The sequence below is a fragment of the Erpetoichthys calabaricus genome, chromosome 11 (assembly GCF_900747795.2).
Source record: "Erpetoichthys calabaricus chromosome 11, fErpCal1.3, whole genome shotgun sequence".
NCBI classification, from domain to species: domain Eukaryota; kingdom Metazoa; phylum Chordata; class Cladistia; order Polypteriformes; family Polypteridae; genus Erpetoichthys; species Erpetoichthys calabaricus.
Window position 1 is genome coordinate 104,709,259 of NC_041404.2, and position 12,872 is coordinate 104,722,130.

At 43.5% G+C, this 12,872-nt stretch overlaps 1 protein-coding gene across 1 annotated transcript in view; it reads right to left on the reverse strand.

The window, feature by feature from the left end:
* Positions 1–12,872, reverse strand: part of LOC127529673 (uncharacterized) — a 103,771-nt gene that overhangs the window by 30,361 nt on the left and 60,538 nt on the right. Inside the window, exons 9-10 of the mRNA XM_051934140.1 lie at positions 2,040–2,148; positions 1,744–1,808 (exon numbers count right to left, since the gene is read on the reverse strand). Of these exons, the coding sequence (XP_051790100.1) occupies positions 1,744–1,808; positions 2,040–2,148 (174 nt within the window). The remainder of the gene's footprint in view (positions 1–1,743; positions 1,809–2,039; positions 2,149–12,872) is intronic.

A 12,872-nucleotide genomic window follows, 5' to 3' on the forward strand; every position in this document is an offset into this window, starting at 1 on the left:
CTGAACACCCCACTGGGTAAAATAGCTGAATTTCCACTATTACAGTACATCCAAACCAGATAAAGGTCTGCAATTTAATAACTCTATAATCTAGGAACTTTAAAAAGCCTAGGAAAGTGTTGTTTTTAAACAAAAACTAGTCATGGCTTATCAACCCCAGAGCAATCTGATGGAGAGAGTGAATAAGACCCTGAAAACTATGGTGGACTCCTGTGTGGGTGAACTTCACAAAGATTGGAATAAGTAGCTACTGGAGCTCCAGTTTGCCATCAGTACATCGGTGCATAAGGGCACTGGTGAGACACCTGCTCTGGTTGCAATCAAGAGACAGCTCAAATGTGCCCTTGACCATCTTATCACTCCAGCTCCTCTCCCTGGCTAAATCATACGTCACTATACAAATTCAAGAAAAATTAAAGCAGTGAGTCCAAAGGAGTTTAGTGAATTCGACATCAAGACATACCAAGTCTTATAATGCACAATGACAAGAGGTACCCTTTGCTGTCAGAGACTTGGTCTGGACTAGGACTCATCTTCTCTCCAGTGCCGTCAACAGATTTGCTGCCAAGCTAGCACCCAAATGTCAGGACCAGCAAAAATCATAAAACATTTAGGTCAGGTTAACCTCTACCTACAGAGAAGTAGTAGATTAGATGCCAAAACTTAAACAGTTGATGCAGCCAATATCAAGTCCTACTTTGGATCTGCCATAGTATCGACTGGGGATAGGGATCTATGTAGTGCTGCCACATAAAAATAAGGTCATGTGTTTTCTGCTGTCTGTCTGGTCTACTTGGGTGGGCACTAACATAGCCCATACATCTTGTATTGGGAATAGTCAGGTGATTGACAGCAGCACAGCTCAAGGCGGGACATCCATTTTTTTTACATGGAATCTAAATAACTCACACCATTTTCAAAAGGAGAACAGCCAATGAGGGAAAAAAACAGGAAAAACCTAACTAAACAGATCAGTTTCCACTTTGGCCATGGAAAAAGTTTCAGAAGGTTCATAACACTGGTCTAGCTAGGTGAACGTCAAGTATCATCTCAAGGAATGTGAATCCTGCATTCCATTACAACTGGCAGACTTGGGTGAGCTTCTGAAGTTTTTTTTTCTCATTAGCGCAGTACTGACTGTGAATCATTTTACATTTAAGAATTCAACCTTTCTTGGGTCAGCCGGCATCTACAATTCATTCACCTATTATAAACCGTCAACTTGAACTCTGGACTAATGTGTGTACTTCAGAAGGGGGCTGGGGGTGTGTTTTCTACTGTATATATTTTCATTTACATGTATAGGGGGTTACTGTGTGTTGTGAGGGAGGAAAAGGATCATTGCTGTTTTTCATCTTCCTGTCTTTCTTTTTTGTATAATTTATTTCTCCCCGCTCACTGAAAATGCCTTCTAACTGTTTTTTCTTCTTATACTATATATATTCACTTGTCTGTTAGAACTGTTATGTGAAAAATGGAGACATACCGCAGGGTGGTTGATGGAGTGATATTGGCCTATCCTTTTATCAGCAGTCCTTTCAGTTAAGAAAGTGAGAGGTAGCAATCAGCCTGTTTCAGGTTATCGGGTCCAACTCATTACAAACTGTATTGAAATTAGATGTGAATTTAACATTAACTTTCTAAGATTGGTTCTTACATCAGTCAAAATTGTTTGCTTTAGATTAAATTACAAGAGCAGGCTAACCAATTTATCAATAACTGATTTCCTAGATAATGTCTAACCTTGTTAATGGGTTCATTGTGAGTCCAAATAGAGCTGCATATAGAAGCCGGTGAGACTGGAAGCACTGGAAAAAGAGAAGAGGAATTTACATTTTCAAGTTGTCTCTAGGAAATAACAAAAACAGAAAATAGAAATATTGAATGGTAAAACTTTAGTACTTGTGGATTCAGTAGGGAGGATTGTCATCACAAAACAACTGCAAGAAAGTCAATGAACACAAGTAGGGAGCTAAAAACACAGCAAGAACAGATAAAGAGAAAGGGGAGGAAAATTAAAAGGCAATAGAAAGAGTCACCTGGGTCTACTAAGTACATAAGATTTGATTGACCAGGCCTCTGATTGTAGATAGAAGGACATCTTGATTGGAGCAGGGCAGACTTGTGGGCATGTGACCTTTGGGATTCCTGCAAGAAAGGAATGTTGTGATAGCAAATACAATGGGGACTAAGATACTACACATTTCTGCTCTTCTCAGATGTGTCTTAGAATCCTATTTCACTGCTCGTTTCCTTCTTCCTTTTCAATTGCTACCTCATTACTGTTATGCTAAAACAGGCCAAAATGTAGCCAATGGAATAGGTCAGGTCAGGTCAGGTTGGGGAACATGTATTGGTACAGTGTGTTGATGTACCTACCACACAACGAAACAGCTCGGGATCCCAGTTGGCAATCCCTAGGCGGACACGCAGTCTAGTTCCACTCTCTGGAAATGACCATGTATCTGCCACAGCCAGGTGTTATGTGGACGTCCTCTTGGCCTGGCCCAGCTGCTTGGGTCTTCAACAATAAGGATCCTACAAGTGGGATCACCCTCAGAGAATCATGCCATATGGCCATAGTACTGTAACTGGCACTCCCCCACAAAGCAGGTAATGTGCCTCATTCAGGATTCCATGAGCAACTGCTCATTCAATACAAAGTCAAACCAGCAGTACCCAAGGATACTCCAAAGAGACACAATACGAAAGGAATCCAGTCTTCCAGTCCAGTCTCAGGTCATTGGATAGCATCCATGTCTCACAACCATACAGCAAAACAAAAAGCACCAGGACCCTAAAGACTTCCAGCCATCCATTATCCAACCCACTATATCCTACCTACAGTGTCACGGGGGTCTGCTGGAGCCAATCCCAGCCAACACAGGGCGCAAGGCAGGAAACAAACCCTGGGCAGGGTGCCAGCCCACTGCAGACCCTAAAGACTTGGACCTTCGTAATTTTGCAAAGATATTGGGAGTGCCACACAACCTTTCCAGTGACCTAATGTTCCTAGTCTACTGACTTCATAGAAAGAGTCACCAGAGACATGAATGTCACTCCCGACATATGTAAACCTCTAGACATGGTTGACACTGTCTCCACAAACAGAAACATTGCTGATGGCTTTGCTGAAGAGGCTATTTAAGGTCTGAATCTTGTTTTTTATCCAGGACACTCGCAAGCCCAGACACTCAGACTCCTCACTCAATCTCTCAAAAGCACCGATCAGAGCCTCCATTGACTTCGCGATGATCACAGCATCATTGTCAAAGTCAAATTAAGTGAGTCTTTCTTCACCAACAGATGGCCCACAGCTGTTGGACTCAACACCCAGTCCATGAAAGCATTCAACAGATTAGGAGCAAGAACACACTGCTGACAAACCCCAGAATCAACTGGGAAAAATGCAGAGGTTCTGCCTCCACTCTGCACAGCACTCACATTACCAGTGTACAGGCCAGACATGACATCCAGCATATTTGGGGGGATCCTGTGGAAGTCTCTGGATGTCCCACAGGGCAGCTCAATCAACTGAGTCAGTCACTTTAAAAAAATTGACAAAAGCTGCTGTTGATATTCACGTTTGCACTCAATGAGAACCCTCAGTGCCAGGGTGCGCTCGATGGTAGACTTCTTAGGTATAAAAACAGACTGCTCTAGTTGCTGGTAGGTAAGCAAGTGATCATGGATCCTACTGAGGATGACCCTTGCAAGGACCTTAACTGGCACCAACAGCAGAGTTATCCCCCTATAGTTGCTGCAATCTAGGCGATCACCCTTTCCTTTCCAGATAGAGACGACAAGTCCCATTTTCCAGTCATTTGAGATGTTGCCTGTCTCCCAAATGGAAGCAAAGACTTCTTGCAGTGCCACAAGGATAGTTTTACCACCTGATCCCTGAAGCTTTCCTTACCGTCAGCTGGTTCACTACCTGCACAATATCAGTGTGATTGGGTGGTTCACAGCTAATTAGAGGACCAGACCCAAGGACCATGAACCCAGGGATGTTCAATGTTCTAGCCAGAGGATCAGCTTTAAACAGCTGGTCAAAGTAGTCAGCCCTTTGGGTCACAACTGCAGCATCGTCTGTTCCATCACCCACCCTGACAGCAATTCTCCAAGGAACAGATTCAGATGTGCGCAATACTTTGATTCTTCTATAAGCAGATGTAGGTCACTAGACAATAAATGGTGTGTCACTTGCTCACAGATTCCTTTAACAGACACCTCCTTATCTGCCCTCAGAGCCCTTGCAGCCATCCTTCTCAGTTACCGGTATAGACTGGAGTTTCAATAAAACCATGTGCAGTGACTCCTCTCAATAATATACAGGGTGCCCTGTGAGATGAAGTATCTCCTTCTCGTAACACCGGGAACACCAACACAACCCTCAGCAACCTTCAGGGTTTTGTCATGGAAAGTCTCCCACATCACATTAGGATAAGCAGTCACACCCAAGTCTGCAAGATCCTCATTCAAGTTGCATGCAAACTATTTAGAAACAGCCTGATCTTAAAGTCTGGTCAAATCTAGCCTCATTCTCGAGGTGGTAGCCTACTGGACTTAAGCTGGATCTAAAGATTAGCAACAACATGTCTGTGGTCAGAATTCACAAACTGGGCACTTCTGTAGACCGTGCATTTCTGTAGGAATCCTCCAGCGCCTGCTCACAAGGATGTGATTGCTCTCCATCACTCCACCATCAGTAATGGAGTATCAAGTCCAATGATGCAGCCCAGGGTGCTGGAACTAGGATCCAGTGATCCGCAGCCCCTGACACCTTTTGCCAAGTCAAGGAACATGGAGTCACTTTCACCATGGTCACCAGACCTATGGGGTTCGACACAATCCTCATAGCCAGTCCTGTCAGTGCCAGTGGTCACACTGAAGACACCATGACCAGAGGATTGTCACCTCATAGGCACCTATTAATCACTGAGTGAAGCTGTGAATAAAATGTCTACCTTACTGAGACATCACTCACCATAGTGGGAACATACACTGAGACAAGGCATCCAGAGAGTGCCTTAGCCTGAGTCTCATAATACGCTCATTGAAAGGAGTGACATTGGACACTATTGGGAGGAGCCAATCCACCACATCAACAGCTACTCCCTGAGTATGACAGCCATCAGAGCGACCAGACCAATAAAAGGTGTACCCACCTACAGAGATGTGGCCAGACCCCGGTCTGCGGACCTCAAAGAGTGCCACCACCGAAATGCATAGTTTACGAAGCTCCTCCGACAGCATAGGAAGATGGTCATCATACTGGAAGACAAAATGTTCCACGTGCCTTCCCAGATGGGCCATCTCAAATTAGGACCCAAGTATTGCTGTGTAGCTCAGCATTACACCAGTTCCGATCCCCAACAGACCTGACCCCATTGGCTCTCTGGCAGTTTTGACTCTTTACCAATGAAAATTCACTGGGAGCAGTTCTCAGACTTGCAGTTTTAAGCTGCAGTTCTGCATGTTTCCTTCTAAAAGTAAAATATAGAGCATTACAATATAAAAACAAACAGACCACTCAGTCTAACATACTGAAGCTCTTCAGTCCCTATTCACTTAACAAATACAAAATATTATACAGTTTTTTAAAATTCTAACTAAGTAAATATGTACATTAAATAAATAAATATTATTTTCCTATGAATTGACTGATTTATCATTTATTATTCACATATGACTGCAAAGCCCCATTTTCAGTACACCAGTGTTCCAATGGCAAGCTCTTTTACTTCATTCTTAATTAATCATATTTAAATGCTTACTGGTTGTTAGAAAACTTTTGTAATTGTGTTAGCATAGCTGACACTTGTCATTCCTTTCATTAAAGCAAGTAAATTGTCATTGTTGGCTTGCAAGGTACTGGCATTCCTAAATTTCAATCTTAGTTCAAAAATGGCCAAAGCAAAACAGCCTTCTCAAGAAATATGCCAGTTTTTCTGTAAGATGAAATTGAGCAAAAAGGACAAACTGGATCTAAATTAGGTAGGAAAAAACATTTATATTATATAAGCCAATTTCTACTGGCGTGCCAATTACACTCTATTAGATGTATTCAGAGTTAACATTAGTGATGCACTTTCTGTTTAAATGTATATTGTAACACATGTAGTAATGAGATATCTGCTCTGCTGCAGAGAATCTTACAACAAATGCCTTTAAATTGAAGCAGCTGGCAAACTGAAGCAGTAACTCAATAAAGGAAAATTGAAATGGAAAAAAAATTCAGAGAAATAAAAAAATAATCATAGAGGGAGTACTAATCTCAAATTCTATTGATCTGCTCTCATTAGCAAAGTAAAATTGGGCAAATAACTAACAAGTACATTAACAGAGTTTGAAGGCCACTCAGTCATACCATCAACTACTTCCTTCTGTGTGGCAGTCAATGGACTCCAACAGTTAATACTTCTTCTATTACCCGTTTTCCATGTCATTTTCTTGCATTTAAAATTTATTTTATCAGGTTACTCAAAGACAGGTAAATGAATGTATTTTAAAATATTTGATATCTTTTGTTGTATGTGTAGCTTCAGAACTTTTCTTCTGTATCCTCATTTGTCTGTGCCTCTCTTCAACTTGGACTTGCTGGCAATGTAAAGGTAGCTTTACATAGTGAAAAGTGTCCAATGGAAAAGAATTAGGAGACATAAGCACTTAGTCTCTGATGACCATGAACTTTTTCAGAACATCTAGGTGAACCCAAGGTAAACAGTGCTATGAGTGGGATAGGACAGAGCTTGAAGATGTCTACCAGGACAAAAAAAATATATATATATATATATATATATATATATATATATATATATATATATATATAATTCACTAAGCCTGAAGACAAGTAGCCACACATGGAAAGCAAGGGGCGTGGATTCACTAAGCCACCGACAAGTAAGACACCCATGGCGCACGCAGGAAGGAGCCACGCCCACCAACTCTAAGACCATTGGATACGACGACAACTCGCAGAGCCACGGCCACCAACTCAGACGCGACGCCTCGGAAAACATGCCGTCATTTCTGTTTGTCTGTGCCACAGTCCACATGCAGCTCTGAGCCACGTTAACTTTTCATTAGTCAACCTCAGTGGAACCTTGGTTCACACAGAGGCAGCGCCAGAGAGAGACAGAGGCACACACAGGCAGCGCGAGAGAGAGAGCCACGCACACACAGGCAGCGCCACAGAGAGACAGAGGCACACACACAGGCAGCGCGACAGAGAGAGCCGCGCAATCCTTTAAAACTGAGGTTAAAACACAATGAAGGAAGCAGTCTTTAAAAACCAATAAGCCCTGTGCCTCTTTTTCATTAGCGTCTCACCTGCTTCACCACCCTGCAACAGTCGAGACGCTTTCTCAGCAGCTGACCTTCTCTGTGCCTGACTCCACTACTGTCAGTTGCCTGATTAAAAATGGTGAACTCCTGCAATGTTACTATCTTGGTTGGCTTTTAAATAAAGTTCGGATTGTTCAAATGTTCCTTTTTTCCCCCTGTGCTTAAAACTCATTTTAAAAAAAAGTGTTTATACAACTGCTGCAATGTTACAGAGAGAGAGAGGGCTCCCGTGCTTCTGAGAGACAGAGGGGGAGGGGGCTCGCGTGCTGCTGAGAGAGAGAGAGAGGGGGGGGGCTGGGGAGGCACGCGTGCTGCTGAGAGAGAGAGAGAGGGAGGGGGGGCTGGGGAGGCTCACGTGCTGCTGAGAGAGAGAGCATGCAGCTGAGCAGGGAGCCTGGGTGTTTGTGTCAGTGTTATTCAATGTTTTTACTATAACACTGTGCATTTTATGGTGTAATGATTAACTATATTTGTGCTTAAAAATCTTTAAAAAAATATATTTACATACAGTTCGTATGGTCTGGAATGGATTAATTGTATTTACATACAATCCTATGGGGGAAATTGCTTCGGTTCACGACCAAATCGGTTTACGACCAGAGGTTTGGAATGAATTATGGTCGTGAACTGAGGTTCCACTGTATATTGACTCTAGAAAACATGATCAGCAAGTCTTTGATAGGCTGCAACAAAATGATGAAAGAACGGGCACATTTTTCTCTCACAAGCTGGGTGGGTGGGTGTTAGTTAGTTAATTAGTTACTCGAAGGATTTCAAGATTTAATATGCACAAGCGGTAACCCTGCAAAAGCAGCCCAAACCAGAAAAGACGGCTGGCAAAAAGTGGCTGACAAATTAAACGCATGTGCATTGTACTTACTGAAAGCGGTGTTACGGATTTTGCAAATGTTCATTTTTTCCCTCTGCTTAAAAAACATGATTATGTGGCGTATACTACGCCGCGGGTTGGTATACAGTGTGTAAAACAGTTTGTTTGTCGCGGATAATTTGCCTTTTACTTTAACACGAAGACAATTTCCTGTTAGATTTGCCTTTGCGATGACAATTGATAAGGCACAGGGCCAAACTTTCAAAAAGATGTGCATGTATCTGCCAAAACCAGTTTTCAGTCACGGGCAGTTGTATGTTGCTCTCTCCAGAGTTCCATCTTTTCATTCACTTACTGGTATGCCTGCAGGAACACGTGCAGCAAGCGAGAGAGAGCGAGCGACACACACACGCATACAGGCACGCGCGAGAGAGAGCGCTGGACGCATAAGAATAATAATACTTCATTACATTGATACCAGTGTTTTCAGTATTCAAAGCGCTACCGGCGTCGATTTTGTTTTCACTTATGTTTACAGCGATCGGATCGTAGCGTGCATTGTTGCAATGTTACTTTTCTTGGTGGCTTATTACATTACGGATGTTTCACATGTTAATTTTTTCCCTGTGCTTAAAAGACATTTAAAAAGTGTTTCTCAACTGTGACTCCGGAACAACTCAGTACCCAAGCTATATTAAGCGTCAACAACGAAGACTCGGCACACCTTAATGAACAAGTGCTGAAACTTATCCCTACCGACGAAGTAACTTTCACCAGCGTGGCCTCCATCGTCACAGACGATCCCGCTTTCAGTCACGGACAATTGTATGTTGCTCTCTCCAGAGGTCCATCTTTTCATTCATTCACAGTGGTATCCACAAACCCACCCCATTTGGACAATTGTGTCGTTCAGCAAGCGTTTACCCATCAATACATAATTATGCGGCGTATGTTATGCCGCGGGAGAGTCCCGAGGCTTTGGAAAACATCTTGTATTACCCCAGTCCCAAAGGTATCACGTCCTAGTGAGCTGAATGACTTTCGGCCTGTTGCTCTGACATCACATGTGATGAAGACCATGGAGAGGCTGCTGCTTCACCACCTTAGGCCACAGGTTCAACACGTCCTTGACCCTTTGCAGTTTGCATATCAGGAGAAGGTGGGAGCAGAGGATGCCATCATCTATATGCTACATAAGCCATGGATTACAAGTGACATCAAGGGCCTTTTGAACCAGAAGAAAAGGGCTTTTAAAGGCGGTGATCAGCATGAGCTCAAGCGCGTGCAGAAGGAATTCCGAGTCCAGCTCAGGGCGGTGAAGGAGCATTACAGGACAAAGCTGGAGGAAAAGTTGCAGAACAACAGCATGAAGGAAGTGTGGGATGGGATAAAGATCATCACTGGCTGCAGCTCGAAGCAGGGTGCCTCCATCGAGAGAGACAGGGAGAAAGAAAACCTGATGAACAACTTTTTTTTTAGCAGGTTTGACAACCCTAACCCACTCTCACTTTCACCTCAGAGTACTGCATCCTCCACCCATCCTTCTGCTGATACCAGCATAGGAGAGAGGTTTCCCCCACCCACAATTACAGCAGCCCAGGTAAGCAGAGAGCTGAGGAGACTTTGTGCCAGCAAAACAGTGGGTCCAGATGGAGTATCACCACAACTGTTGAAGGCCTGTGCGTTGGAGCTGGGGAGTCCTCTACAGCGCATCTTCAACCTGAGCCTGGAACAGGGGAGAGTCCCAAGGCTTTGGAAAATATCTTGCATCACCCCAGTCCCAAAGGTATTACGTCCTGGTGAGCTGAATGACTTCAGGCCTGTCGCCCTGACGTCACATGTGATGAAGACCATGGAGCGGCTTCTGCTTCACCACCTGAGGCCACAGCTCCGCCATGCCCTCGACCCTCTGCAGGCTACAGGCTACAGGCTACACCGATCCCTCTCCCACTTGGACAGAGGCATGGTGCTGTAAGAATTATGTTTCTAGACTTCTCTAGCGCCTTCAACACAATCCAACCTCTGCTCCTTAGGGACAAGCTGACAGAGATGGGATTAGATTCATACCTAGTGGCATGGATCGTGGACTCTCTTAAAGACAGTCAGTATGTGCGTCTTGGGAACTGCACGCCTGACATTGTGGTCAGCAACACAGGAGCGCCACAGGGGATTGTACTTTCTCCGGTCCTGTTCAGCCTATATACATCGGACTTCCAATACAACTCGGAGTCCTGCCATGTGCAAAAGTTCGCTGATGACACTGCTATCGTGGGCTGCATCAGGAATGGGCTGGAAGAGGAGTATAGGGACCTAATCAATGACTTTGTTAAATGGTGCGACTCAAACCACCTACACCTAAACACTAGCAAAACCAAAGAGCTGGTGGTGGATTTTAGGAGGCCCAGACCCCTCATAGACCCAGTGATCATCAAAGGTGACTGTGTGCAGATGGTGCAGACCTATAAATATCTGGGAGTGCAACTGGATGATAAATTAGACTGGACTGCCAATACTGATGCGCTGTGCAAGAAAGGACAGAGCCGGTTACACTACCTTAGAAGGCTGGCGTCCTTCAACATCTGCAATAAGATGCTGCAGATGTTCTATTAGACAGTTGTGGCAAGCGCCCTCTTCTACGCAGTGGTGTGCTGGGGAGGCAGCATTAAGAGGAAAGACGCCTCACGTCTGGACAAACTGGTGAGGAAGGCAAGCTCTATTGTTGGCATGGAGCTGGACAGTTTAACATCTGTGGCAGAGCGAAGGGCGCTCAGCAGGCTCCTATCAATTATGGAGAATCCACTGCATCCACTTAATAGTATCATCTCCAGACAGAAGAGCAGCTTCAGCGACAGACTGCTGTCACTGTCCTGCTCCACTGACAGATTGAGGAGATCGTTCCTCCCCCAAACTATGCGACTCTTTAATTCCATCCGGGGGGGTAAACGTTAACATTTAACATTATACATAGTTATTGTCTGTTTTTCACCTGCATTATTATCATTCTTTAATTTAATATTATTTATTGTATCAGTATGCTGCTGCTGAAGAATGTGAATTTCCCATTGGGATTAATAAAGTATCTATCTATCTATCTATCTATCTATCTATCTATCTATCTATCTATCTATCTATCTATCTATCTATCTATCTATCTATCTATCTATCTATCTATCTATCTATCTATCTATCTATCTATCTATCATCCGGAAAGTATTCACAGCGCATCACTTTTTCCACATTTTGTTATGTTACAGCCTTATTCCAAAATGGATTAAATTCATTTTTTTCCTCAGAATTCTACACACAACACCCCATAATGACAACGTGAAAAAGGTTTACTTGAGGTTTTTGCAAATGTATTAAAAATAAAAAAACTGAGAAATCACATGTACATAAGTATTCACAGCCTTTTCTCAATACTTTGTCGATGCACCTTTGGCAGCAATTACAGCCTCAAGTCTTTTTGAATATGATGCCACAAGCTTGGCACACCTATCCTTGGCCAGTTTTGCCCATTCCTCTTTGCAGCACCTCTCAAGCTCCATCAGGTTGGATGGGAAGCATCAGTGCACAGCCATTTTAAGATCTCTCCAGAGATGTTCAATCGGATTCAAGTCTGGCCTCTGGCTGGGCCACTCAAGGACATTCACAGAGTTGTCCTGCAGCCACTCCTTTGATATCTTGGCTGTGTGCTTAGGGTCGTTGTCCTGCTGAAAGATGAACTGTCGCCCCAGTCTGAGGTCAAGAGTGTTCTGGAGCAGGTTTTCATCCAGGATGTCTCTGTACATTGCTGCAGTCAACTTTCCCTTTATCCTGACTAGTCTCCCAGTCCCTGCCGCTGAAAAACATCCCCACGGCATGATGCTGCCACCACCATGCTTCACTGTAGGGATGGTATTGGCCTGGTGATGAGCGGTGCCTGGTTTCCTCCAAACGTGACGCCTGGCATTCACACCAAAGAGTATAATCTTTGTCTCATCACCATTATATTGCTACAGGTTAATTAAAATCAGATGCATTACACTAATAAACAATATGCAGTTAATTTCAATATATTTATAAAGCCGCGTCAGGAATGTGGGTCTAAGAAAGAAAGGGTAACCACACAGGAACAGTAGCACTGCTTTGATGCTGGGTGCCGCCAGTCTGAAAAACCGAGCAGAGAAATTGCGTACGCCAGGGTATGAGGTACCGTGGAAATGTGCGTGTCTTTACGCCAAGTTTAGGTTTTATACATCGCGATTTGAGCGTGGAAACGTTCGTACGCAACATTTCTGTGCGTACGCACCGTTTATACATGAGGCCCCTGGACATTGACACAAATCAACGAATATATGCAAGCCTGGTCTGCAATAGATTTAAAATCTTGCAGTACTTCTTTATATTCTCTGATCTTATCTGTTGCACCTCTCTATGACAGCCACTCTTTTCCACCCTCTCAAATATGCACAGTATTTAATGCTTTGATAATGGGCCACATCCCTGCTCTTTTTTCATATCTTAATCACCCTATACTTTCAATCACTTTATCTAGCCTATTTCTTGAACTACTGGATATTTAATTGTCATTTTTCCTATTCCTGCATCTTGAAAGCCTTGCTAGTTAACAGTGCTGACTACCATTCTTGGATTCTGTTTTCATTTATTTTGATTCTCTAGGTGTTGATATAACATATCATGTTTATTTCTCCCATTC